At 35.5% G+C, this 24,206-nt stretch overlaps 1 protein-coding gene across 2 annotated transcripts in view; it reads left to right on the forward strand.

Annotated features, from left to right (window-relative positions):
• MARCHF6 (membrane associated ring-CH-type finger 6) overlaps positions 1-24,206 on the forward strand; it is a 43,151-nt gene that overhangs the window by 8,200 nt on the left and 10,745 nt on the right. For both annotated transcript variants that reach the window (XM_054060823.1, XM_054060826.1), the window contains exons 4-18: positions 4,165-4,308; positions 8,388-8,460; positions 10,203-10,371; positions 11,804-11,996; positions 12,290-12,351; positions 14,389-14,421; positions 15,331-15,382; positions 18,498-18,556; positions 19,150-19,230; positions 20,461-20,529; positions 20,642-20,716; positions 21,532-21,666; positions 22,175-22,294; positions 23,298-23,398; positions 24,062-24,199. In XM_054060823.1, coding sequence (XP_053916798.1) covers positions 4,165-4,308; positions 8,388-8,460; positions 10,203-10,371; positions 11,804-11,996; positions 12,290-12,351; positions 14,389-14,421; positions 15,331-15,382; positions 18,498-18,556; positions 19,150-19,230; positions 20,461-20,529; positions 20,642-20,716; positions 21,532-21,666; positions 22,175-22,294; positions 23,298-23,398; positions 24,062-24,199 — 1,504 coding nt within the window. The remainder of the gene's footprint in view (positions 1-4,164; positions 4,309-8,387; positions 8,461-10,202; positions 10,372-11,803; positions 11,997-12,289; positions 12,352-14,388; positions 14,422-15,330; positions 15,383-18,497; positions 18,557-19,149; positions 19,231-20,460; positions 20,530-20,641; positions 20,717-21,531; positions 21,667-22,174; positions 22,295-23,297; positions 23,399-24,061; positions 24,200-24,206) is intronic.

Here is a 24,206-nt window from a genome sequence, read left to right on the forward strand (position 1 = left end):
GTTTTTACTTAGGAGTTATATAGTCTTATTTCATGATCAGTGCATATGGATGATTGAAGTGGCATATAAATGGCTTGCGAGTGTAATAGTAAATAGAAAATCTACGGGTAAGAGGGCTGTAAATGTGGAGATTCTGTGAAGTAGGCTAATGACAGTTTAATCTGATCAAAGACAGTTCGCTTTCTCCCACACTAGGCATGCACCCTTTCAGATTATGGGGAAAATAGGCTGACTTGGATGCAGAAAGAGCGAGAAATGAAATAGGATGTTGTTGCATTGTGACAGCTGTGGAGAAAAAGACCACTGGAAAAAAAATAGGCCTTCATAATAAATGCTGGTAGGGCTTTTTGGTACAGTGTATGTCAAAATGCTGTTGCTTTTCTAGTTTCTCTGCAGTTCTGCTTCCCTCAGCAGAGACTAAGATGATGTACTATAGGAAGCAACTCGTGGGAGGCATGAAATCTGTAGGTATAATATAAACTGGGAAAATACATTTTAGGATCTTTGTTTCCTTCTGAGAGGAAGATTTGCATTTTCAAAATGCTGCTGGCCAAAAACGTGAAAAGTGCAGATAACTTTCCATTGTATTTTATATTAGTTTGTAACAATCATATATCTGACCTCTGCAGATGTTTCCATGCTTCAGAAAGTATTCATTTTTTAACTCATGGCAGAACTAGCCATAAATGAGTGAGATAAACAAACCTACACAACCTGTTCTCATTCATTGAGAGTAAGCCATTAGGAGACCAGGAAAGTCATGGACTGCTTTGGGACAAATTATGCATTGCTGATGATTCATTGTGGAGGAGAGTTTGTACTGCTGGTGTGGGACAGGAAAGAGGAACAGGAGAATATTGGGATTGGGAAGAGACTGGTGTTCTCTCTATACTGGAAGTTTTTTTCCTCTTGTGCAGCTGGCATTTATAACTACAGAGTGCCAGTGCTCCTGATGTTGCTGTTTCCTTTTTTCTTTTTTTAGTGCAAGCAATAACAATGAAGTCTGAAAATATCCAAGTTTGCTAATATTTAGATTTATCATTAAGTTTAACATTATCATAGCAGAACATACAGGTATTCAAAAAGCCCCTCTTGCTCAGATATTGCTCTGGTGAGAGATTCTTTCTGTATTGTCTGTCATGACTAAATATCTCTCGTACCTCCTTGCAAGGGAAATTATGCATGCAGAAGAGTTTGTGTTTGAGTCAAGTTTTGGTACTTTGAAAAGATAGGGAAAGAAAGGTTAAATTGAAAGCATTAGTTTAGTTTATTTCTTCATAACTTTGGTGGGCATTCTAGCAATCAGAATCAGCAGATTCATAGAATCAAAGAATCGTAGAATCATTTGGGTTGGGAGGAACCTTGAAGATCATCTAGTTCTAGCCCCGCTGCCATGGGTGGGTTCACCTCCCACTTGATCAGGCTGCTCAAAGCCCCATCCAACCTGCCCTTGAACACCTCCAGGGATGGGGCATCCACAGTTTCTCTGAAGTTTAGATTGTGTCTGTTGTGTTTGTCGAAGTACAGTTGTGTGATATTTGTACTAAATAGCCTGTGAGGAAATGGGAATGAGAGTTTCCTGTAATAAACTTAAAGGTATCGCTTTGATAAGCTAGAGTGTTGGGAACATTTTTTTTTTTTACTTTGCTGTTCTAAGATGTTGGGTTTTGTCAGCTGAAAACTGTTGATGAACTGTTTCCCTGAAAATTACTAACCATTATTGTCTGTTTGCTTCCTTGTTTTTTTCCAGTAGAAGAAAAATTTCTAAATATGGCCTTGTGTTCTTAATACCATTTTTGGTCAGTGTAATGGCAGATTTTTGTCCTAAGCTGTCTGCTTTGGAGAAGCAAAATTAATATTTGTGTTTCTGAAACAATCAGGCTTATTGGGGAGGTAGTGGAACAAAAACCTACCCTCAGAAAACAACCAGTCAACCAAAAAATAGCCCACTCTAATCTAGTATTACAAGTAAAGTAGCAGTTGCACTGCCACTGCAAAGGTGTGACCTCAGTATCCAAAAGCTTTCTGATAATTTTCCCATGGCCTGGACGGCTCAAAGAAGTTGAGCTAAAGCTATGAAAGCTCACTTACGCTCAGTCAAAGTCTGTTTGAATTTTACTCTGTAATAGGAAAAAAATATTTCTTTAATTGTTCTCTTGCAGAGAGATTTTTATTTGGAGGAACTGAGGTAAATAACACAGGAAGTTGGTTTCTCAAACTGAGTTAGGAAAGATTCCTGGGATGGGAATTAAGGGATGGAGGAAGACTGAGGACAACATGTGTGTGAAAGGGAATGAAGAGGAGTGTATAACACAGTGGCAGGAGTCAAGGTTCAGTGGTAGTGCAAAGTGGATAAAAGGGGGTGGAATGTGGAGAGAAAATGGCAGTAGTGAAGGGATTAGCTATGAATGTACTGGCAGCATCCTTCAGGGCTGCGGTGTATTTGCACACCAGGAGTTCCTGTCATGCTAGGAATTTTTCATTTCACCCACCTGAATGTAGCAGGACATAGAAGGGCTTTATCTTATCATTGTGGTATAAAACTTCTAGTGGTAGAAACTTTATATATTTTGAGGTGTGGCAAAGCAGAGAAAAAACAGCAGTCTCGCCCTCAGCTCCTGAAATCATCAAAAATTAACAAATTGTTAAAATTTGGGGGATATAGCTTGTCTTCTTTAGGTAGTAGCTACACTTTTTGTTTATTTGAATGTTCTGTTGTAATCCTAAAGCCTTTAGAAAAATGAGTACGTAGAGGTAATAACATTTATAACCACTTAAGCTTTACTGAATTAGGATGGGCATCTTTTTTTGCAATCCCTTGTGTGAGTGTTCAGTAATTCCTGAAAGATGCATTTTTTTAAAAAAAAAACTTTAAACCTTCCCAGCTTCCCCCAACAAATAAATCATTAGTGCAAGGTTAGTGTTTTCCTTTTAGCCTCTGTTGCAGTTGCAAAGAGTTGATCAAACACTGCCGAGTTCAATTTTGTCTGAGTGGTATCATAAATGTGTTACAAATCTACTCTTTTAGCACCCTTATCAAAAGTCTGCTTGTCTTGTCTGATAATTTTTCAGAATGTTTGGTATGAGCTGAGAGATCATTAGTAAGCCTTTAATAAGAATTTCCTATGGTACTAACAAATTGTATATTACATCTGTCTCTGTAATAAGACGATTTTTAAATTGAGAGATGGCGTCAAAATACATTTGTCTTGCTTTTAATTTACCACTGTCTGTTCTCACAGCTAAATTTCCCTAGTGTTATATTTTTAGTCCTTTTTTTTTTTTTTTAATGAATTCCAGTTCTTTGCCAGATACCTGACAACTGAGAACCTTTGAAACTTAAAACCAGTTACTATTTACCTTATTGTTACTGTTTTCTTGTTACATTGTGCCAAATATAATCTACATGTTGTTGAAAGGCACCAAACATTCCACATCTTTGGCTCCTTCTGCATGTTGGTACTGCTTTTCTATGTTTTTGAGTTCTCTTCACAATACAGAAACTTAGGGAAATATTACTGGAGAGAAGAGACTTTTTTTTTTTCTCCTGTAGATACTTCCTCTCTGTGATTAGTAAAAGGACGATTGGGAATGTAGGTAAAGGTAGCAGGGGTGTTTATTAGAGAAAAGGAAGGACACAAGTGTGTTGCGTGAAGCAGTATTTGAGACTTACAGTCAAAGGATTGTCCATGGGAGGGAAGGAAAGTTGTTTTTCTAGTAGCTCTTCTAAATATTGAGTTTCCTTATGTAGCTAAAAGTATGTTATGTTTTTAAAAATAGCCCATTAATTAAATGTGTTAAGGTCTTCAAGCTTAGCTGTTAAACTGTTAAACTACGCTTTGAATTTGCACAAAGACGTTGCTGCCTGGATGTTGAGATAATCAGAGTTTACAGTGGATAAATAAAACTATTAAGAAAACTTCGAAGTCAAAAACTAGCACAGAGGGGGTTTTTTAATTTTCCATTCCAGTCAGTACACAGTGTAACAAATGTGTTGTGAAGGGTTTTTTGTTATTTGTTTGGAGTCATCTTTTGGGAATCTATAAAATGTGCTTATTCTTCTAGTAAGCTTTTGCCAAATACAAACATTCTGTAGTTGACAGGACTCTTACATAAACGCTTCTTTAAAGGAAAAACTGTTTCATAAGTGCCTTTTCTATTCAGTTTATTCCCCAGATATGCCTTCGCGGCTTCCAATCCAAGACATCTTTGCTGGACTGGTTACAAGTATTGGCACAGCAATACGATACTGGTTTCATTATACACTTGTGGCCTTTGCATGGTTGGGAGTAGTACCTCTTACTGCATGTAAGTATTATTTTTTTTTTTGACTGTGATACTCGTATACAGGAAAATATGGTACTTCCTGTAACAAAGCTTTGTGAGACCATTGTTGGTTTATTTAAAAAGAAAAATCACAGATTAAAAGACATTATTTTGCTTATTTTCACTTAGAAGTTCCAGCTATTTGACTCTTAAGCTAGTAGTGTAGTGCAGGAAGGTGTTAACAGAAAGGAGAAAAAGCATAAAAGGGCTTTTAAACTTTTTATTCCAATAAAATACCCCTTTTCAATTATTTCTTTTAAAATGTATATGGATTTTCTGTTTGATATTAGGATAGAAGAATTGTCCTGTTTTTTCTAACCATCTACAGATTAAATGCAATATTATTTTTTTAGTATGAAAAGTTAAATTCCTTTATAGTCATACATGAGCTAATTAGTAAAACTCTTCTTTACTACCTCTAGGCCTTTGTTTAAGATTTAAGGGATTCAGCAGAAAAAGAGAGCACACATTTAAATGGCTTAGGATCCAGTTTGAATTTCACTTTCCTAATACAAGTGGAAAGACAACTACTGATGTTTTAACCAGCTAAAAATATAGTGAAGGTGAAAAAAGGCAAAAGGAATATAGTGTTCAGTCAAGGAAATGATTGGAAGTGCATTTTTACTAATAGTAATATACCCCGTGGACAAAAGATCAGGGAGCCAGTAAATGCATCTCCCTAGATGGTTTCTTAGTATGTTCTGTGTTTTCATTTGTAGCTGGCAGTGGCTTAGGTTTAGAATAGCAAAATGCTGGCATCAGCTATAAAAGAATGATCCCGTTTCTGCTGCCTGTCCTTCCTGTGCAAGAAGGAGCTTTTCTAGGCATGGAGTAAACAAAATTTTAAAACTGCTCTGCATTGAAACTGATAAATATTTGAAAATTCTTTCTCTTTTTTTTTTTTTTTTTAGGAAGCTTGGTTTTCTACTGTTGTCTTTCAAAATATGAATGTTGTATGCTTTTAGGGCTAAAACTTCTGAAGAACAGCAAAATCATATTCAGTAGTGTTGTTGAGGTAGTTGTGTTTAATAACTGCCTGGATACCTGATGCTGACTCTTCAGTAATACTAAAATGTTGCCACCACCTACAAGCTAGTTATTATATAACACTTTTTTAATATAAAAGTGTATTTTTTTGTTTTAGTACTCAGTTCCTAAGCCAGTATAACTGATGATTTTTATTTGAGTAACTTTTCACTTTGTATTAATTTCTGTCTTTAGCATTGCATATGTACCCCTGTATATGGTTTCCCTTAAGAACAAACATATTGTGAAGGGTAACATATTGCACAAGAAGAAATTTAACATAAAAGAGCCATTCAGTCATAAAAAACGTTAAAAAATTCTATTTACTTCTGAAATTTGTCAGGATTGGTCTTGTGGATGTGATTTTGTATAGGTCTTGTCTTCTTACCTTAAATGCCTTTAATGTAATCTTTAATTTTCTATAATATTTAACTCCTTTTTAAGGTAATATTTTTGCCTCCACTGTTTCTGTCATGTGGCTCATGTAATTGTGTGTTTAGTTTGCTTCAAAAGGAAGTATTCTTCTCATTATTTTATATCTGGAAGAAAAACATGCAGCAGAAAAATATTGTCAAACATACGAAAGGAGATGTATAGTTGAAGAAATTTGTCTTCCAGGTTGACGTGCTAATCATGCAGTTCTCCCATTGTGGGATAAATTCTACATTATTTTTTTGGTAATGTCACTTCTTTATTGCATACCCATCTTATATGGTTAGGTAAAAGGAATTTATCTGTCTCTGTATACCCTCAGTCTGGTCCCAGCAGGCTCTGATATGCTGTTGCTGTTCTGTTAGCACAAAACATTATTGTATTTAGCTGTGTGAAATACTCCAGGTACTTGTAACAGTACGTGGGGTGAGAAAGAGATGTACACACCGAGGAAAGTGAATGTGCACCCTAAGACGGTACAAAATGACAGAGTGGGAGCTGGATTGTCTGAAGTGCCTCCTTTATCTTGAATCTTAGAAATCACTGTTTGCACGTCAATACGGCACATGAATGTATTTTTTTGGAGTCATTCAGCTGCCATTTAAAAAAAAAACCAAAAAAAAAACAGCATAGCTGAAGACTGTGGTTGTATCCGTTTCATGTAATGATGTAGTGGTTAAAATTGTAGAAATGTGTAATAAAACTAAATTGACATGAGTGAAGTATGTATGGAATGGCATATGTGAGCACCAGGAGAACTAGAAGAAGGGCTAATGGGAATATTTGCTCTGTGCTGAAGAGCACTATATGTGAGGGAAAACAAACAGACTAAGGATAAGGTGTTGAGATGATGAAGAACAAGGCTGGAGTTCTAAGAAATGCAGATAAGAAAAACAGAAAAACTGAATTTTCCCTCAGACTTAAGAGGGATGAAACAAAACAATGGGACAGAGATCTCAAATGGCATCCTCTTGTGAATAATATGAAAAATCAGTTCTAAAATGCTAATCAAGAAGAATCCAAGAGATATGATGAAGATTCAGTAGCTAGTGTCCTTTGTCTTCAGTGTTGTCCACAAGTGATCCTGTCCAGACCGCTTGGGCATACGTGTCTTAATGCTTGCATGAGAGCAAGTGTAATCTCTGTAAAAATAGCTTACTTTGAGGTCAGTTTGCGTAGAGGTTTTGTGTGATAAAATACCCTTCCTATTCCATAAAATCTCACAATGAGTTTTGTGACACTGATTTCCTGCCAGTGTGGTGTAATCAGAAGTTAGAAAGCTTATGTTCTTTGACCTTTTTAGCCCAATGGAGCTCACAGCAGTATCTTGCCCGTTTGAAGTTGCCCCACCATGTAGCTTGATGGTGGGCATAGGCAAACTATTGAACATCACTGGCAGCTGAGGATCAGTATCACCTTGCTAAATTTGATTCAGAGACTGTTAAACATAAAATGTCTAACTAGTACTGACTGTAGTGAGACTGAAGAGTTTCATTAGCTCAGCTACTGCCACTATCTGTCTTGTGTTCTAACTTAACTCTAGCCCTTAGAGTGTTGTATTACTATTTTGTATTATTTTCTGTCCAATGTCAGAACTTCAGCAGGAGGGATGGATTGCACTGTAAGTGTTAACTTCCTCCAGGTTCTATAGTCTGTCTTACCTAAAAGGTGAGCATAAACGGTATACCTTTCAAGCATTTCTAGTAGATTGATTCATGAGAGATGTAGAAACGTAAACTTCCTGTAAGTTCCAAACAGGTTTAACAGAGAGGAAATAACTGAGCTATTTATTCTAGGTCACAGAAACCACAGTGTGCCCAATTTACTTGGGCACTGATGCCTGCCTAAAGGGTGGAATGAAAATGTTAAGAATTGCATTTCTGAGTATGGTTACCTTAATTCTTCTTTCACCCTGTTCTGGGCATGTGTTATCCTCCTGTGGATCTGAACCTAATTTTCTCAAGTAGACTGTATACAATTATAACCTGCTTTTAAAATTATGTGACTGATGGTGAAAAGCTAGCATTAACTTACATCAAACGTTAATCCATAAAACAATTATTTAAAATGCATAATGAAATGATGAGGCTTCTTGCTGCAAATTGTCACAATACCGAAAGTTCATATTGGTTCAAAATATGGTTGAACAGATCAACGGCGGGGGGGGAAGGAATCCATCAAGGATTAATTAGTACTGATAGACTATGGCACAGAAGCTGAGCTGCTTTGTGTGAAGCATATCAGAATATACTGAGGAAGTATTGGTGAAAGAATCTTCAACCAGTTTCCGTATTCTTCCTTAGGCATCTATTGGTGTGACCAGTGCTGGAGGCAGATTTAGATGAATCTTAGGTCTAACCTAGTAGGGCACTTCTCAGGCTTTGAACATATACTTTATCAAGAACATTCAGCTAAAATAAATACAGCTTTGTTCCACATGATTGCATATAGTCTTGAGTTCCGTTACTTCACTGAAAGTGGAGATTTTTTTCCTTGTCATAAATTTAGTTAGGACACAAAGTGAAAAGAGACTACCTATGGTCTTTCCAGGTGAGGCTCTAACCAAAATGATATTTATACCATGCTTCTGTTTCTTCATGCAGGTCGTATCTACAAGTGCTTGTTTACTGGCTCTGTGAGCTCACTACTGACACTGCCGTTAGATATTCTGTCAACGTAAGTGCTTAACAAATTTGATAAATAACTTTTCTAATCAGATTACCATGAAAATGGTTGCTTTGGAACTTAGTGTCCCTTTCTTCTGATTATGCTTGTCATCTTCTATTATGTTATGTGAGCAGCTGCCCATTACCCTTTGCATAGTGAGATGTATGAGCACCGGTATTACCGTAGAAATCATGTCTCTTTGAAGTTCTGCTGTTCAGCATCTTTGGAGATGGAAAACTGACTTTACAAATTGGGCCCAGTTTAATGAAGATTTGTATTTCATGTCAAGAAATCTTAAACTGCAAAATTACACTTTAATTAAAGAAATTAATTTTCTACAGTTTAAATCAGACTACCATTATGTATTGCTAATAATATTAATGTCACATTCTGTTTGCCTTGTTGCATTTTTATATTTTGAATTTAATTTTATCCATCCTGAGTCTCTTATGTCAGAGGGAATTTTTTTTTTAATCAGATTGCCTTCTAGCTGACAAATTTTAATGCTTCTGTCTCCATATGCTATTGGATATTGTCTATCTTTGTCTTTTTACAATCAGCTCTACTTAGAGAATCAGCAAATACCAACGGAGTTTCTGGCTGGTTCTTACTTTTTTCATTATCTTGAACCTGAGGAACGGAAACTCAGTTTGATTAGACTCAGTTGTGCATCAAGCAAATTTTGAATAAATGTACTGTGTGGTTTAGCTAAGTCATTTCATTTGGACTATTTGATTTGAGACATCGGATCATGATACATTTAGTTAATTTTTATTAAGGGAGAGACATGCTCACTTGAGATTAATAACAGTATTTTTCCTGTTGTCTCCCATTGAGTGTAGATCTTATTTTTCTGAGAAGAATCTCAAACAACTGAATGTAGAGCACCTCTTCTCGTGTCTTTTACAGGAGAGAGAAAATAGAGGACTCAAGTATGTGTCAGATTTTAATAACATGTGAAGCTGTGCTTTGACATGCATTTTTTTGACAGAGTCAATTTCAATAGTATCTTGTCATCTTTTCATTTTGTACTTCATGGTGTTCACTGTACTCTGCAGGCACAAGTGTTAGTGCAGCTTCATGGAGAGCCAGACTGATACTTCTTTGGGGATGGCAGAGTGCTATGGTGGCACCTTTCATTCTTATTTCTTACTTAGTTCATTAGTTTCCTGAGCAAATTCACTGTGGTCAAGGAGTAGTATGAGATTGTAAACATGTGGGAGGGAGTAACTGGAATTAGGGGTGAGGGTTGCTTAAGCGAATTTAAGTTCTTCTTGCCGTAGTTTCAATTGGCTAACTGAACTTTGTTTTGCTGCTGCTTTGTAGTTACACATAACTCAAATGATTGTTTTTCCTGAACTACTCTTGAAGCTTTTCTTCATATTGAATCAGATCCTGTTTTGCAGGAGTATTTATGTTTAACAGTAGTAATTTCACAAACCAAGCCAGAGAGAAATAAACGCTTTTCCAAATCGGCGTTTATCTTGGCACTTAAAGCCGTTTGTACACAGATACATGTAGCCTTCATAAAATAAACCTTCTTTGAACAGTTTTTTTTAAAAGTTACATAAAAATTATGTCTAGATACATCATTCATCTAGACACACAAATCAGTTCAGCTTTTTCCGCAAATTCCAGTTCCTTTATTGATTTTAGAAAAATCTGTTTGTGGTCGTTAGCAATGACTAAGTTTAGTCTTTCTGGCAAAATATATTTGTCATTAATATTTTGGGGTTTTTTTTCTTGAACAGGGAGAACTTACTGGCTGACTGTCTGCAGGGCTGTTTTGTGGTAACATGCACTCTGTGTGCATTTATCAGCCTTGTTTGGTTACGTGAACAGATTGTCCATGGAGGAGCGCCTCAGTGGTTGGAACAGAATCAGCAACAGCCGCTCAATGGTGTTGGTCAACAAAATGAGGTAGAACTTAACTGCTCAGTGCTTTATAATAAATGTAGGAAATGTGTTATTGTCAAGAAATACATTGTCAGAACCCAACAGTGGTGTTACTTTTCCACAGGGTGTCTTTATTTGTACACTGGCTGAAGTTGAACATGTTCCTGTATAAACTCAGTGGCACCGCTGTTATTTTTTGAACTACTGTAAAATGAAATTTTAATGGATGTGTTAGAATTTTTGAAAAGTAACCTTACCATTGTTTAGATTCTTATGGCTTAGATTCTTATATTTACACTTTTTAAAGATAACTTTGTGCATATAAAGATGAATTGTTAGCCATAGTCAATGAAGACGCAGCTTGCTTTTGTTTTATCTTTTTCATAATTATTTCACTAGTTCATGAGATAACAATTCACTGTTCTTAAACCAGTTGGAGGTTTTTTTGGAACCTCTGAAGCTGGAACTTTTCTGCCCTACCCCCACACGTGCACCCCTTTAAAGCTTACAGGAGCCTCCTGGGCAGGAGAAGAGAAGATAAAAGCGATATCTGCGTAGTGGGGGAAATAGTTAAAATTTTTTTTCTTTTGTAATGTTGATTTTTTTAAGAGGAGAGAGAGAGATCCTCAGCTAGTTGACTGACTTTGGTTGTCCTTGAATGATTATCTTTCTAATATAATGATAGTTTTCATAAGATCAAGATAATTCCCTCTATTGAACACTGGTGAGACCACATCTGGAGTGCTGTGTCCAGTTCTAGGCTCCCCCAGTACAAAAGAGAGACAGGCATACAGGAGGGGGTGTAGTGAAAAGCCAACAAAAATTATTAAAGGACTCTATCATCTGATGTACGACAAAAGGCTGAAGAGAGCTGGAACTCTTCAGCCTTGAGATGAGAAGGCTCAGGATGGACTTTTATCAGTGTGTATACATGCCTAATGGGAGCATGTAAAGAAGGCAGAGCCAGAGTCTTCTTGATAGTATGGAGTGACAGGGCAACAGGCAGTAGGATCAAATCAAAATACAGGAAATTCCATTTAGATAAAAACAAAACCAAAAAACCCAAACCAGTAGATGTGGGTTTGGGTTTTTGTTTAACTTCAAGTGTGATCAACTACTGAAACAGGTTGCTCAGAGTTGTTGTAAAGTCTCTGTCTCTGGAGTTACTCAAAAAGTCAGCTGTAAACAGCACTGAGCAAATCTCTATAGCTGACCCTTCTTTCAGTAGGTGAGTTGACTATAGACAATCTCTAGAGGGCCTTTCCAATCTCAGTTACTGTGTGAAGAAATCTAAATGTTTCTTTTCCTTTTTCAAAAGATTTAGTGGTTCCAAATTTAATACTTATCTAAAAAAGTGCATTAACATTTTTTAATAGATTCTTTTTTTCTGCATAGGGGATAAAAGTGCACAGAGAGGTTGATCAGTTTAACTGAATATCAAATCCTGTTTCTGCAGGCTCAGGCTGTTGTAAATGGCGGTGTTGAAAACGCTGTGCTTGATCAACCTGCTAACCCGGCTGCTGACAATGTAGTTGTAGGCGAGAATCCTGAAATTCAAGAAGAACAGGTAGATGAAGAGGAAGAGGATAATGAAGATGAAGAAGATGCTGTGGTAGAAGACGCAGCAGATGCGAACAATGGAGCACAAGGTAACAGGTGACTCAAAACAGTAATGTTCTAATTATTTTTTAGTATAAGTGAAGCCATTGAAAATAGAGCTGATGTAATTCAAGGATTCCCGCTTCAGCTTGTTTATCTTGTTTTTACAAATCTCATATATTTAATTTGAGCACAGAAGCATTTGCTTGCTGAAGAGCTATCACCAGTTATGAGTTAAATGTTATGCACTTAAGTCTTTTTGTTCATTTAAAACATAGCATGGAGTAGTTAATTGTGTTTTAGGTGAGTTTAACAGATGTAAAAATGGTCGTTGTCTCCTCAGATGACATGAATTGGAATGCTTTGGAATGGGATCGAGCAGCAGAAGAGCTTACTTGGGAGCGAGTGAGTAAGAATAATTTTCTTGAATTGAGTAATCCAGACTCATACTTGAAATGATTTGCAGTACTGCAGTGGGATAGGTTTTGGATACCATTGTCCAGTGTGAAAACTATCAGTAAGAGGCTTTAGTGACTTTAAAAAGTCATTGTGTTAAAAACAAAATGGTTTTGTACTACTTGTTAACTATCAAAAAGGCATTTTTTTAGTTTGGAAGTGGTAGCTTAAAACATATTTTAGAACAGACTTTTCTGAAGTCTTCAACTCAGTCAGCTTGGAAATAAATTGCAACTTGTACTGAGGATTCTAGGCCAGATTAGGTGCACATAGGGTGTTGCTTTATAGTGTAATGCTTAATTTTTGTATTCACAAAAGTTTTAACCTAAAGAGAAGAGAGAACCGGAAATTTTTGTTAATTTACCTTTTGCAAATATGTAAGTAAATGTATTTCTTAAAAAATTATGGAACATTTTGATGTAACATTGCTTCTGTTTTGCTTGTGGATTACAATTAGAGCATGAGATGCATGTACATTGTAATCATAGAGTAGTATAGGGACTCAATAACTAGGTTTTTTTGTACCTGGTTTAGAGGTAGCCAATATCTGAGTTCACAGCTCACCACATGCAGCAAAATCTCCCTGAAGGCAGATTCAGCGGCTTTGTGTGATTTACTAGCATCACTGGTGCCTATGGCAGGCAGCTGTAAAGCTAGTCGCTGTATGTGTAGGCTGTGATATGGTTGTTGCCTTGATTGCAGTGTAGTGGAAACACAGTTTACATCACAAGAGGCGGGTCTTGATCTTTGTTTTGTATCTAAGGAATACTTCATAGTTTCTTTTGAAAGGTATTTAGTGAAAAAGTGCTTACATAAATTCAGATTTCTGAGCCATTCTACTGTGTATCTCAAGACAAAATTGTATATTTCTGTAACCAGTTTATGTCCTGGGAAATGTTGATGTACTCCTAATTGAAAATATTGTGATGCTTCTTCATGAATATAGAAATCAATTTCAGAAAACTCATAACCATTTCCAATCCTATGTGCCAGCATAGACAATATTTGTACATGCACACAATATACAGTACATATCTAGTTAGCAGGTGGTGTCAGAAGTGGGGCAGACTTTTCTGCTTTTTCATCTTGTGAAAAGAGCGCACAAGCTTTCTGAATTTTCAAAGAAAATTGCATCTTGGTTTACTTTGTAAAATATGTGCGACTTCAGTTCTTGGAGTGTAGTTGAAAATAGTAGTGTAAAAGAGCCTTGAACTTGGTATTTTGCAGCAGTACTCAAGGAGTAGGAGTGTCTGGATTGAAATAGTACGATTTCCTTGGAGAGGGGGGCAGGGAAGGAGAGATTTTTTTTTTTTTTTAATAGATGCTTTATTTTTGGCTGTTGTGTGGACGCTTCCCGTAACAGCTGTGCAGAATGATAGAGGATTTGTTTCCTGTCTTCCCTAGCTGCAACTCAGTTCTGTTCTAAACTTAAAAACATACAGTGTAACAGCATTATCCTGTTACTAGTTGCTTTTATACCTTGAAAAATAATATATTAAGTATTGACATTTCTCAGTGCAACATAAATTGATACTTTGCAATTTGCAAGCAAAAATAATAATTGCTCTTATATCTTAGTATTGAGTTGTTTATACATGGTTTTAAATAACAGTTCGATCATTAAAATCTTTTGTAAATACAAAATCTTAGTCACTTTTAAAAGTCTCGGAGAGAAATACCCTATAAATTAATAGATTATCTGTTTCGTTTATCATATATAAATAGTTAAGTACTGAGATGTTCCATGGTTGCTGCCTTTTGATCAACCAAGTTTTGCTGTGTTGAACGAAACTGAAAACTTAGTTTCTATCTTTATCTTTAAGAATTTATACCCAAGTTCTCTTGGTTAAGCATTAAAAGAAGCTTTTGACCATGTTGGACTTTAAAAGTTGGCGTGAAAGAGACTTCTATGCCACTTATTTTAGATGCATGTTGCTTAGTTTTTCTGATGAGTTTTAAATAAAATTAACTTTATTGTCTTCACAGATGCTTGGACTTGATGGATCTCTGGTTTTTTTAGTAAGTGAAATCTTGCATTTCAAGAATTTCTATAGAAGCCTCTTTTTTTAAAAAAGTGTACATTTTAAAAAAAGTATTTTTTTAAATGATATCATTGTGTTTGAAATCCCTACTCTGATATGAAATATAGTCTTTAAATAAACTTACATATGATGTCATGTTCAAGCAACCTTTTTGAGGAGTTTCACAGAGTAGAGTTGTGTATATTGCACAAAAGTGGAAATTTCCTAAAAGACATAGGTCACTTTGGCTCGCGTAATCCACTGTAAATAAAAATCAGAAAGCATGAACTGCAAATACATATTTGTTCTAGCCCTAAGTTTTGCTCTTTATGATTAAAGTAATTTCCTCATTCAGTCCTTCTCTGATTTGCCCTAGTACCACTAGAACACCAGTACTGAATTTTTAGATAGACTACATTTTAAAATTTAAGGTCTTTGAATATGTTAGTTGACCTTATTTGGGGTTTATTTTTGTTTGTCCTTAGAATTTTTCCGCTCTTGAATATTATCTTAGTTTATATTGGTATCAAATCTTTTCTTAAAAATCTTCATTTATAAAACAAATGTCCGAATACTTTTCATGTAATTGTTTTTAAGGGTGGAACTGTTTATATTGATTTTTAAATAAAAGCTTATTTTTTTAAATATACGCATGTTAAGGCAATTCTAAGTGCTCATATCTAGGTGGATGTCCGTGAATATAAACAAATGCTTTCATAATCTGTCCTGCGTGTTTTGGTTGTTGTTAAATTCCTTGGCTCTAACGTGAGTTGTGCAAGTTCTGGTAGTAATAGGCATTCGAGAGAAGAAGTTTAGTTAGAAAAGGAAAACTACTTATTTAAATTACTGATTTGTATGTATTGTTTCTTTGTCATCTTCTTCACTCCTTCCCCCATACTCCTTGCAGGAACATGTCTTCTGGGTGGTATCTTTAAATACATTGTTCATACTTGTGTTTGGTAAGTATGTTTTACTCATAGGTTTTAAAAGGTCCTTCTTTGTGAAGTGATGATGCAAGCTAAAATTTTAAGGCTGTTCTCTCAAAGTAAATGAAGTTGTAACATCTAAAAATGGAACCACAAACAAACTGGGTATATGAATAATAAATCTTTATTGCTTCTAGTTTTGTCATGTTAATTCCTTTAAGCAAATGGCTTTCAAATAGGAAATCTACCAAAAGTTTAATGTTGTCAACCAAAGCACAAAACAAGTAGTTTTGGAATACTGTTAAATTAAAGGAGAAACCTCCTGCAATTTAATTTATGAGCAAATGCAGTACTTCTAGGAATGGCTAGGGTATTTTTTTCTCCTTATAGTTTTCACTAGATATAGTTGAATCACTTTTTTCCATCAAGAATCCTCCAAAATTGGGAGTGAGGGGAGCACGTAAGAATGTAGCTGTCTGCGTAGTGTTGTTAAATATACTTTAATTTTGCGTCCAAGTTAATATGGAACAACTTTCCTTAGTTCATACAACTTTGACTTAAATTTTAGAAAGCAGTAAATTCAAATCACTTGATGTATTTTAGTTGATTTTCCTTTCTCCTTTCTGAAGACGTTGAAGCTGCATTGCAACTTTAAATGTTTGCGGGACATACTTCCGTGCTTCTTGAACACAAACTCGTCACAGCTTAAAAACAACAAAAAAAAACCCCAAAACATAGGTGTATATTTCTCAATCATTTGAACCTTAAAAGAGAAGTCTAAAATGCCTGCTTTATTGCAAATAGCAGTAAGCTCCACTTCGAGAGTTCCTCAAATTCCTATTTTGTATTTACTGCTCCTACCATGTAGGGTAAGCTTGCATTTCCCTTTTGGTTTTACTGCAGGAAGTGGGGTGACAAATTTAGAAATATCTATTTATTTTCTTTTAAGAACCTCATGAGAGATATTAGACTGTGATTTTTTTGTACCTTACAGCTTTTAAGTGACATATAACAGCAGCTCTTTCCTATGCCTCAGTTTTGCCTGTTTTGTTGCTAAGAGAAGCTTTTGGACTATGGTGCTTGAGCACATTAGTGTTAATTTGACACAAACAGGATCATTTTAGTGAGGAAATAGAACCTTTTATACACTTGAAGAGATACCAGACACAAAATCACACTTGTTCTGAATTATCAATTTAGAAAGGGATTGGGTATGTTGCTTTGGGGTTTTGAGTGGTCTTTCTCACTTGAGCTTTAAAAACTGAAATCGTACTATAGGTACAGATTTTTGCTGGAAAAATAAGAGTTAGAAAATACTTGAATTATTTCTTTCTGGTAATTAGTCTATTTTAATTATCAGAAGTTAATTAGGGGGTTTTTTAGTTGCTATTAAACTTATGCCTTTTTAATAAGTAGACTATGAAATATCTAAATCCTTAATTTAGATTCAATAACAAGTGAGTAATAAGAATAATTAATGAGGTTGACATATAGATGTTTCAGTAGCTCTGTCTTTTTAACAAGTGGGAAACTAGGGAGTAGAGAAGGGGAATGACCTTCCCAAGCAAGCAAGCAGGAGATCTGCAAATTTAATTTGTGCCTCTCAAGCCTATTTTTAGTATCTTTTCCATTAAGTAATACTGCCTAATTTATGACTGCCAAATCTCCAGTTATTCATAATTATAGTCCTGGCGAGTTCAAATGTCACAGGAGGTACTTTCTGGAAGATAAAACAGAGGAAGGCATTTGCAACCTTAGTTACTGGTCCAGAAATTCTCCTGTGATGTTCTCTAGGACAAGTTAATTAAGTTCGACTTAACTCATATTTTCTATAAGTCATTTTAGTACTCAAAGAGGAGTTTGTATTCCTTCATGGTTTCTATTAAAAGGAATCTTTTGGAAATTCTCTTTTAAAGAAATGTATTTAAAAAAAATACGATAAATTGTGTACTATAATCTCATAGAAAACTGTCAGAAAGATACAACTCTTAAGTCACAGTCTGGTATCTACAGGATTTGTGTGATTTTTCTATTTTTTTTTTAGTCTCACTTTTCTTTCTCTTTTTCTTACTGGACAGGAAGAGCTCGAGTACTCCATTTATCCTTTATATTTTTTATAATCCTGGTAACTGCTGATTTCTCTGAAAGGGACATAAATTAAAACTTTTTGATTGTTGATTAGGGTAATAGAAGTCCTGCTAAGTATTTTCCTAGGGCTTTTTTACATATTGGTCGTATAGGAATAAGCAGAAGAGAGAAAGTCACCAAAGTTTTCATTTGAGGGTGTGTTTAGTCTGCAGTAGTCCCCAAAGTGGATAATCATGATATAGTGAAGGCAACATAGGTGAAAATAAAAGCTTGTGGTTACTCCTTTATTTCCTGTTGACATCCTGTAGTCCTCTTGCAATATGATGTTAGATTCTATAGTCCTTCATATATTGGTTAGAAGACCACAAGGTGAACTAGAATTATTACTTGATCCTGTTGCAAATACACAGGTGTCCAAAAATCTGGAAAGTGCTGTGTCAATTTTAATTCATTCCTCTTGAGACCTCAGAACTGGCAAGTGAGTTCTCAGGTATGACTACAGTTGTTAGTACCTTAATGCAGAGTAAAAGACTTCTCAGTTACTCTTCATCCCTTCACTGGAGCATCATTTTTTTCTTCCCCTAATCTTCTCATCCCTTTGCAAATTTTTGCAGTGCGTGCATTTTTCACAGTGTTTTTAAAGAATTGAAGTGCTAAAACTGAAACCTTGCTAAAGCAAGTCTCATCTGACCAAGATGTAAAATGGTTACTTAAGTCTTTTAGCACATGACGGAGTGGCTATACAGAACAGGTTCCTATAGGAGCCTGTGAGACAGATACCACTCTAGTATGTAAGACTTAGAAATTGAATTAGGGTTTTTTATTCACCTTTTTTCTGTGTAGTTTTGCATTGTAGTTTTCCAGTGTGAATTCTGATCTGATTATCAGTGTTTGTAAAGTTATAGAAATATAACACTTGCAAATATTTGCACAGGAACTAATTTTTTAGTTGTTTTCACAAAATTGGTGGGAAGTGGAATAATTACACATCCTGCAAATAAAGCTGCATTTAGCAGTTTTCATGGCCTTTTTTCCTCTTCTTTCTGCTTATATTATGCAGCATTTTGTCCGTACCACATCGGTCACTTCTCCATCGTTGTCCTGGGCTTTGAGGAATATGTAAGTACTGTTTTATATTTTCAAATGAAAAAAGTGCCACTGTTTATTTAATAGCAATAGTTTTGTGGGTTTCTTCCACTTCTATTTGTGATTGCAACAGTAACCTGGAGTGTCTTTCATTTTTTCAAACACATTTTAGTCTACGATTAAGAATGTTCTCTCACTCTTTCCCACTTCCTCCATTATTTACGTTGCAAGTGAGGTTTTCTCCTTTAAAAAAAAAAAGCCCACTTTTTTAACAGCTTCTTGTTCCTCATGCACATTTTTGTTTAGTGTATGTATTGAGTAATTTTCATAGCTGATAATAGTTAGCAGAAGCTGTGACGTAGTGTAAGGTGATGCTATTTTGTTTTGAATATAGTAAAGAGGTGGATTTGTGTTTGAAGAAAGGGAGTTGTTACTTTTGCAGTAAATGTAAATGTTTCCTACTCCTTGGAAATACCAAAAAAAGTAGTAAAGTAAAATATGTAAATACTAAAGAAACTTGTTATTCTTCTTGAAAAGTTGAGATTTGGCACTTATCCAATTACATAAAAAGATATAATCTTTTAAGAGACTGTGACAAACTTTCCCTTTTTTTGCTTTCCCTCCAGGTTCAAGCATCTCACTTTGAAGGGCTGATCACAACTATAGTTGGATATGTTCTGCTGGCAGTGACTCTGATTGTTTGTCATGTATCCTTTTATCAGTAGTTACCTGGTTGAGATTTTAAATGTAAATAATTTTTTTGAATATATTGGAAGGTGGCACAGACGTGGTGCAGATGCAGTAAATTTTACCACTTTGCTTTGCTCTTTTGTTGAAACTAGAAGAAAAGTTCTGTTCTCTTGGACATTCAGAAGCTGTCAGTGTGATTGCATCTTCAGAACACTTGCGCATGTTTAACTGTACATAATCATAGGCTTTTGTGCTTGCTTGAAGGCTTCAACTAAATTTTGGAGGTCTGTCTGAGAAAGATGAGTGTAGAACCATTTTTTTCCTCACTCTCCTCACACTATTGCTGTGGACTATGTAGTTGCAGCACGAAATGAAATTGGATTGTGAAAACACATAGGGTACAATGGGGAATCTGTTCACATCTTTTTAATCTGTCAGATCTTTAGAGTGTGGATTGTCTTAGTTTCTCCTCTATGTCTCTGAACCACTGAAAATTTGCAGCACAGATTTCTTTCAGGTGATATCCCTCATTATTACAGAGAAAATTAAGTAATGGGGAAGTCCTGAAAGCTGGAAAGATTTGATCATAAGTAAAAGGTCTGCATTCTACCTGCATGTTTTTAAAGGGACTAAATACACAGATTTCAGTTTGGAAGAATGAACATTTGTTAGGAGTTTTCTGTTCAAGAGTACACAAAGCTAACAGCAACTTTAAATCTCACTATACCATTGTGCAGTACCGAAGTGGTAAAACAGTTGATTGGTATGTCTATGTTTTGCTTCCTAAAAGAAAACAAAACAAGCCTCCAAACTGTAATGTGCATCCAGCTTTTCTTGGAAAAGGTTAGAATTTGTTTCAGGCTGCATGAAAAGGAAAGCTACCATTCAAGATAGGCCTTCAGTTTAGAAGCTTGCTTACTTGTTTTAGACATTTTCACAGCCAGCTGTTCATTTCTTGAGAAAACTTTTGTATGCTTAATTTAAGAAGGGTGGTAGTATTATTATTTATATATTTATTCATTTATCTTAGATGCATATTTGGAGGGGTTATCCAGCACATCAGGCTTACTTCCAGAGTTGCAGACAATTTTGAAAATAGAGCCCTGATAAAATACATGCTTCCTATTGTGCTTTTGTTTTTTTATAAAATTTCTTGTTGCTAAAAGGTGCATAACACAGTGTTTCATATTAATCAAACTATGTTATGAAGTATTTTTCAGTATTATTTTCTTAACAAAACTATTCAGGGTTTGGCGGCACTTGTGAAGTTCCAGCGCTCACGTCGTTTACTAGGAGTTTGCTATATTGTTGTCAAGGTAGTCCTATTTTTCTGTGTGTAGGAAGAACTCTCTCAATTAAAACTTACATTTACAGTTTTCTTAACAATTTCTCTCAAACTAGTGAGATGTTATCTCTTTTTTCCTACAGGTTTCCTTGTTAGTGGTGGTAGAAATCGGTGTGTTTCCTCTCATCTGTGGCTGGTGGTTGGACATATGTTCTTTGGTAAGAATGGAAATAAATGGGATAAAATCTTTTTTAATGGTGTTTAGGAAAAAAGTTCTGATGAGAAAGAAGTTGTTGATGTGACTTTGACAGCACTGTTCTGTTTTTGTAAACATAGAATTCCCAGAGGGAAATGTTTTTTGGGAACTACTTAATGCTTGTTTTGTTTTCTTTTGTTATTGAATACAAATTAACATGCTTTTATTGAAATAATAGGATCCTAATCCATTTTAATGCATTTACAAGACTACCATGACAATGAATTTACAGGTAAACTTGTGTACTGAATAACCTTCTTCATGTAGCCATCTTGCGTGAAATGGTAGTAACTTCAGATTTTAATAGTTGTCCAGTCTCTTTCGGTTTGAAGAAGAAACATGCTACGTTTGCTTGGAACTGAGAAGAACAGCTTTTCTGTCCTGAAAAAAAGATGAAGTGATGAGTTTCAAATGGAGAAAATTATTTCCACTAAGGCTAGAAGAAATTAAATTTTACTTAAGAGAATAAGTGTTTGCTTACACCACAGTGTGACTTTGAAATGATTTATAACTTAGGTTATCTACATTAGCATTTGAGTTGACTTCCTTCTTCTTTCTGTCAGAAGAAAGAAATAGATCACAGTTTGAACTTTATTTCCTGTTCTTATTGTAAATTATTTCCTTTTTTTCTAATTAAATGCTGCAGTTATTTATTTATTAGCACAAGGCAGACATTTAAATTAAATGCCTAGTAGTATATATGAACTAAGGAAAGCAAAATGAGTAACTGGATGTTTGCCAAACTTTATTCATATATGCTTACTGCTTACCTTCTAGGAGATGTTCGATGCCACTTTGAAAGACAGAGAATTGAGCTTTCAGTCTGCCCCAGGTACCACGATGTTTCTGCACTGGTTAGTTGGAATGGTTTACGTCTTTTATTTTGCATCCTTCATTCTTTTACTGAGAGAGGTAAGTCTGTAAGAACAAGATTGGTACGTAACATAGCTAGAGAAGCTTGCCTGTTGAATTGCTAGTTAATCTTTAAATCTTTCACATGTGGATACTGCTGATAAGTGTTTTGTTGTGTATGTTGGATTTCAGCCTTATGTAAAAAGGACCACACTGGTGCTTAATGCAGTGGAAAATGATGATATAGAGTGTAATTCACTTAAAGATTTTTAGTTTACTAAGAGTCCTTAAACATGGGTACTTGTTTTCAAATGGATGTAAATATATTTCTTTTGTCTAAGACTGATTAATACTTGAAAAATTAAGCTTGTAATTAGTTATTCCTTCTCTACTTCTCTATGATAATGCTTCCTTTGTTTTACTTCTGTACCGTTTTGTTGAACCTTGTTCAGAAAATGCCCCTCTTATGTTCAAAACTCATTTGCTGCAGCAATGTTATCTAAAATGAGAAACAAAGAATACAAAGGTGATTTTCTCTTCATGTACTGTTTTCTGTTTCCCACTTCAGGTATTGAGACCTGGTGTCTTATGGTTTCTCAGGAATTTGAATGATCCAGACTTTAATCCCGTGCAGGAAATGATTCACTTACCCATCTATAGACATCTCAGGAGGTTTATCTTATCAGTGGTAAGGACTTTTCTCAAAACCTTTATTTGGTAAGAAAATTTCATAAGTTAGCTCCGATATAAATATACTACTGTATATTTAACAAAAAATATTTTCTCTGTGAAGGTGATTATGGACTGGAGCAGGCTGCCAATAAAATTTGTCTTTTGGCAATACTCAGAATTCAACTGGATAACGTTCTTAGCAACCTAACATAACTGGGTTTGCACAGAGCAGGGGGTTGGAGTAGTTTAGTTCTAGACGAGCCATCCAAAACAAATTTTTTTGTGATGTCCTCTCCTTATGCAAAATCACAGAACATATTTGTGCATTCAGACAACAAGTGTTTATTATTAGAGGTATTATAAATCACATAACTCTTTCATAATGCTCTTAATTATTTCAGTAAACATTGTGCGTCCAGTTCAGCTAGAGTAGTGCAACAGGACTAGAGTAATTTTCTAGTTAAGTTCTTGATTGGATTATGCTGATCTAGCCAGCAGTGTCTGTTTCCAGATTATTATTGTAAGATCCTGAAAATAATGAAAATTTTCCTTCTGCTTGTTTGTCTGAAGTTTGCCTAGCAAGCAGCAAGGGAAGGGTATCAGGCTGTCTTTGACAAAAATGTCATATCAGCTGTGAAAACAATATTATTTGACATACTGTATTAATACACGTAAAGTGCTTTGAGCAGTGAAAGCTCATAGAGAGATCTTAGTTCTATTAGAGAGCCCTTCCGTACATGAAGAGCAGCTGACGTGTCTAACTTCCTGAGTATTTTCTCCTTAGCTGCCTGAAACTTTGTGTCACAGCAAGTGACCTAAATATAAGCAAAGACCTGCCTTCCTTTTGTTTCTTCCACACTCAGCCAGAGAGGGGAATGAGAAAGCAGCAGTGTAGGTGTTTGGCTGTTAGCTAGGGCTAAGCCACTACGCACAGGACATACATCAGCCTGAGACTGATGGGAAACTAGTTTTGGTTATTTTTGCTATTCGGACTAACTTGTTTAACTTCCTTGTTGCAGATTGTCTTTGGATCAATTGTACTGCTCATGCTCTGGCTTCCTATACGCATTATTAAGTATCTCCTGCCTAACTTTCTTCCATATAACGTTATGCTCTACAGGTAAGCATTTAATTTTAAAAATATGTTTTTTCAGTCTGCCTATAACTAGAAAAATATGTATTTGCACTCTTGGAGCATTAATGTGACATTAGTATGCTTTGCTTGTTTTCAGTCAATCTAAACTTCATTGTTCTAGGCAAGGGAAAAGGTATAGGATGTGGATACATCATACAGTTTGTCAAGTAAAAAGCTACTCAGAAACATAAAAGGCATTTTGTATTACTTCCATAATGATGACTAGTTGGTTTTTACATGACCCTAAACCACTTTCCCTTTCAATTTTTTGATAATCATGTTGCTGCCATGTTTGCTTTCCACATTCATTCCTGATTATCATTGCTTCAAGACTAAATGGACGTCTCTGATTGCTTTTCAATGGAGTATCTTTCTGTTTCTAAGTAATAAATGAAACGGCAATGGTAGAAGCAAATCATATTCTCCGATATAATCTTTCACAACATTTTTTTCTTATATTTCATGTGCGCCTAAGCACTCATGAACACTTAACCTGTGCTCAGAGTGGTATATAAAGAAAAATGTCTGCAAAAGCCTGCGAGTTGTTCCTGTTGGCATCCATTATGTTTGTTTTTATTGTAGTGGTGTAAGAGATTGGTATCAGAATGTTCCTTCTGTTTGACTTCCTGCTCTTCCCATTGTTTCTAGTGATGCTCCAGTAAGTGAGCTTTCCCTAGAGCTCCTTTTGCTTCAGGTGGTGCTTCCAGCTTTACTAGAACAAGGACATACAAGACAGTGGTTGAAAGGTCTTGTACGAGCATGGACTGTTACTGCTGGATACTTGCTGTAAGTA

Source organism: Cuculus canorus, chromosome 2 (genome assembly GCF_017976375.1).
Source record: "Cuculus canorus isolate bCucCan1 chromosome 2, bCucCan1.pri, whole genome shotgun sequence".
Classification (NCBI taxonomy): Eukaryota; Metazoa; Chordata; class Aves; order Cuculiformes; family Cuculidae; genus Cuculus; species Cuculus canorus.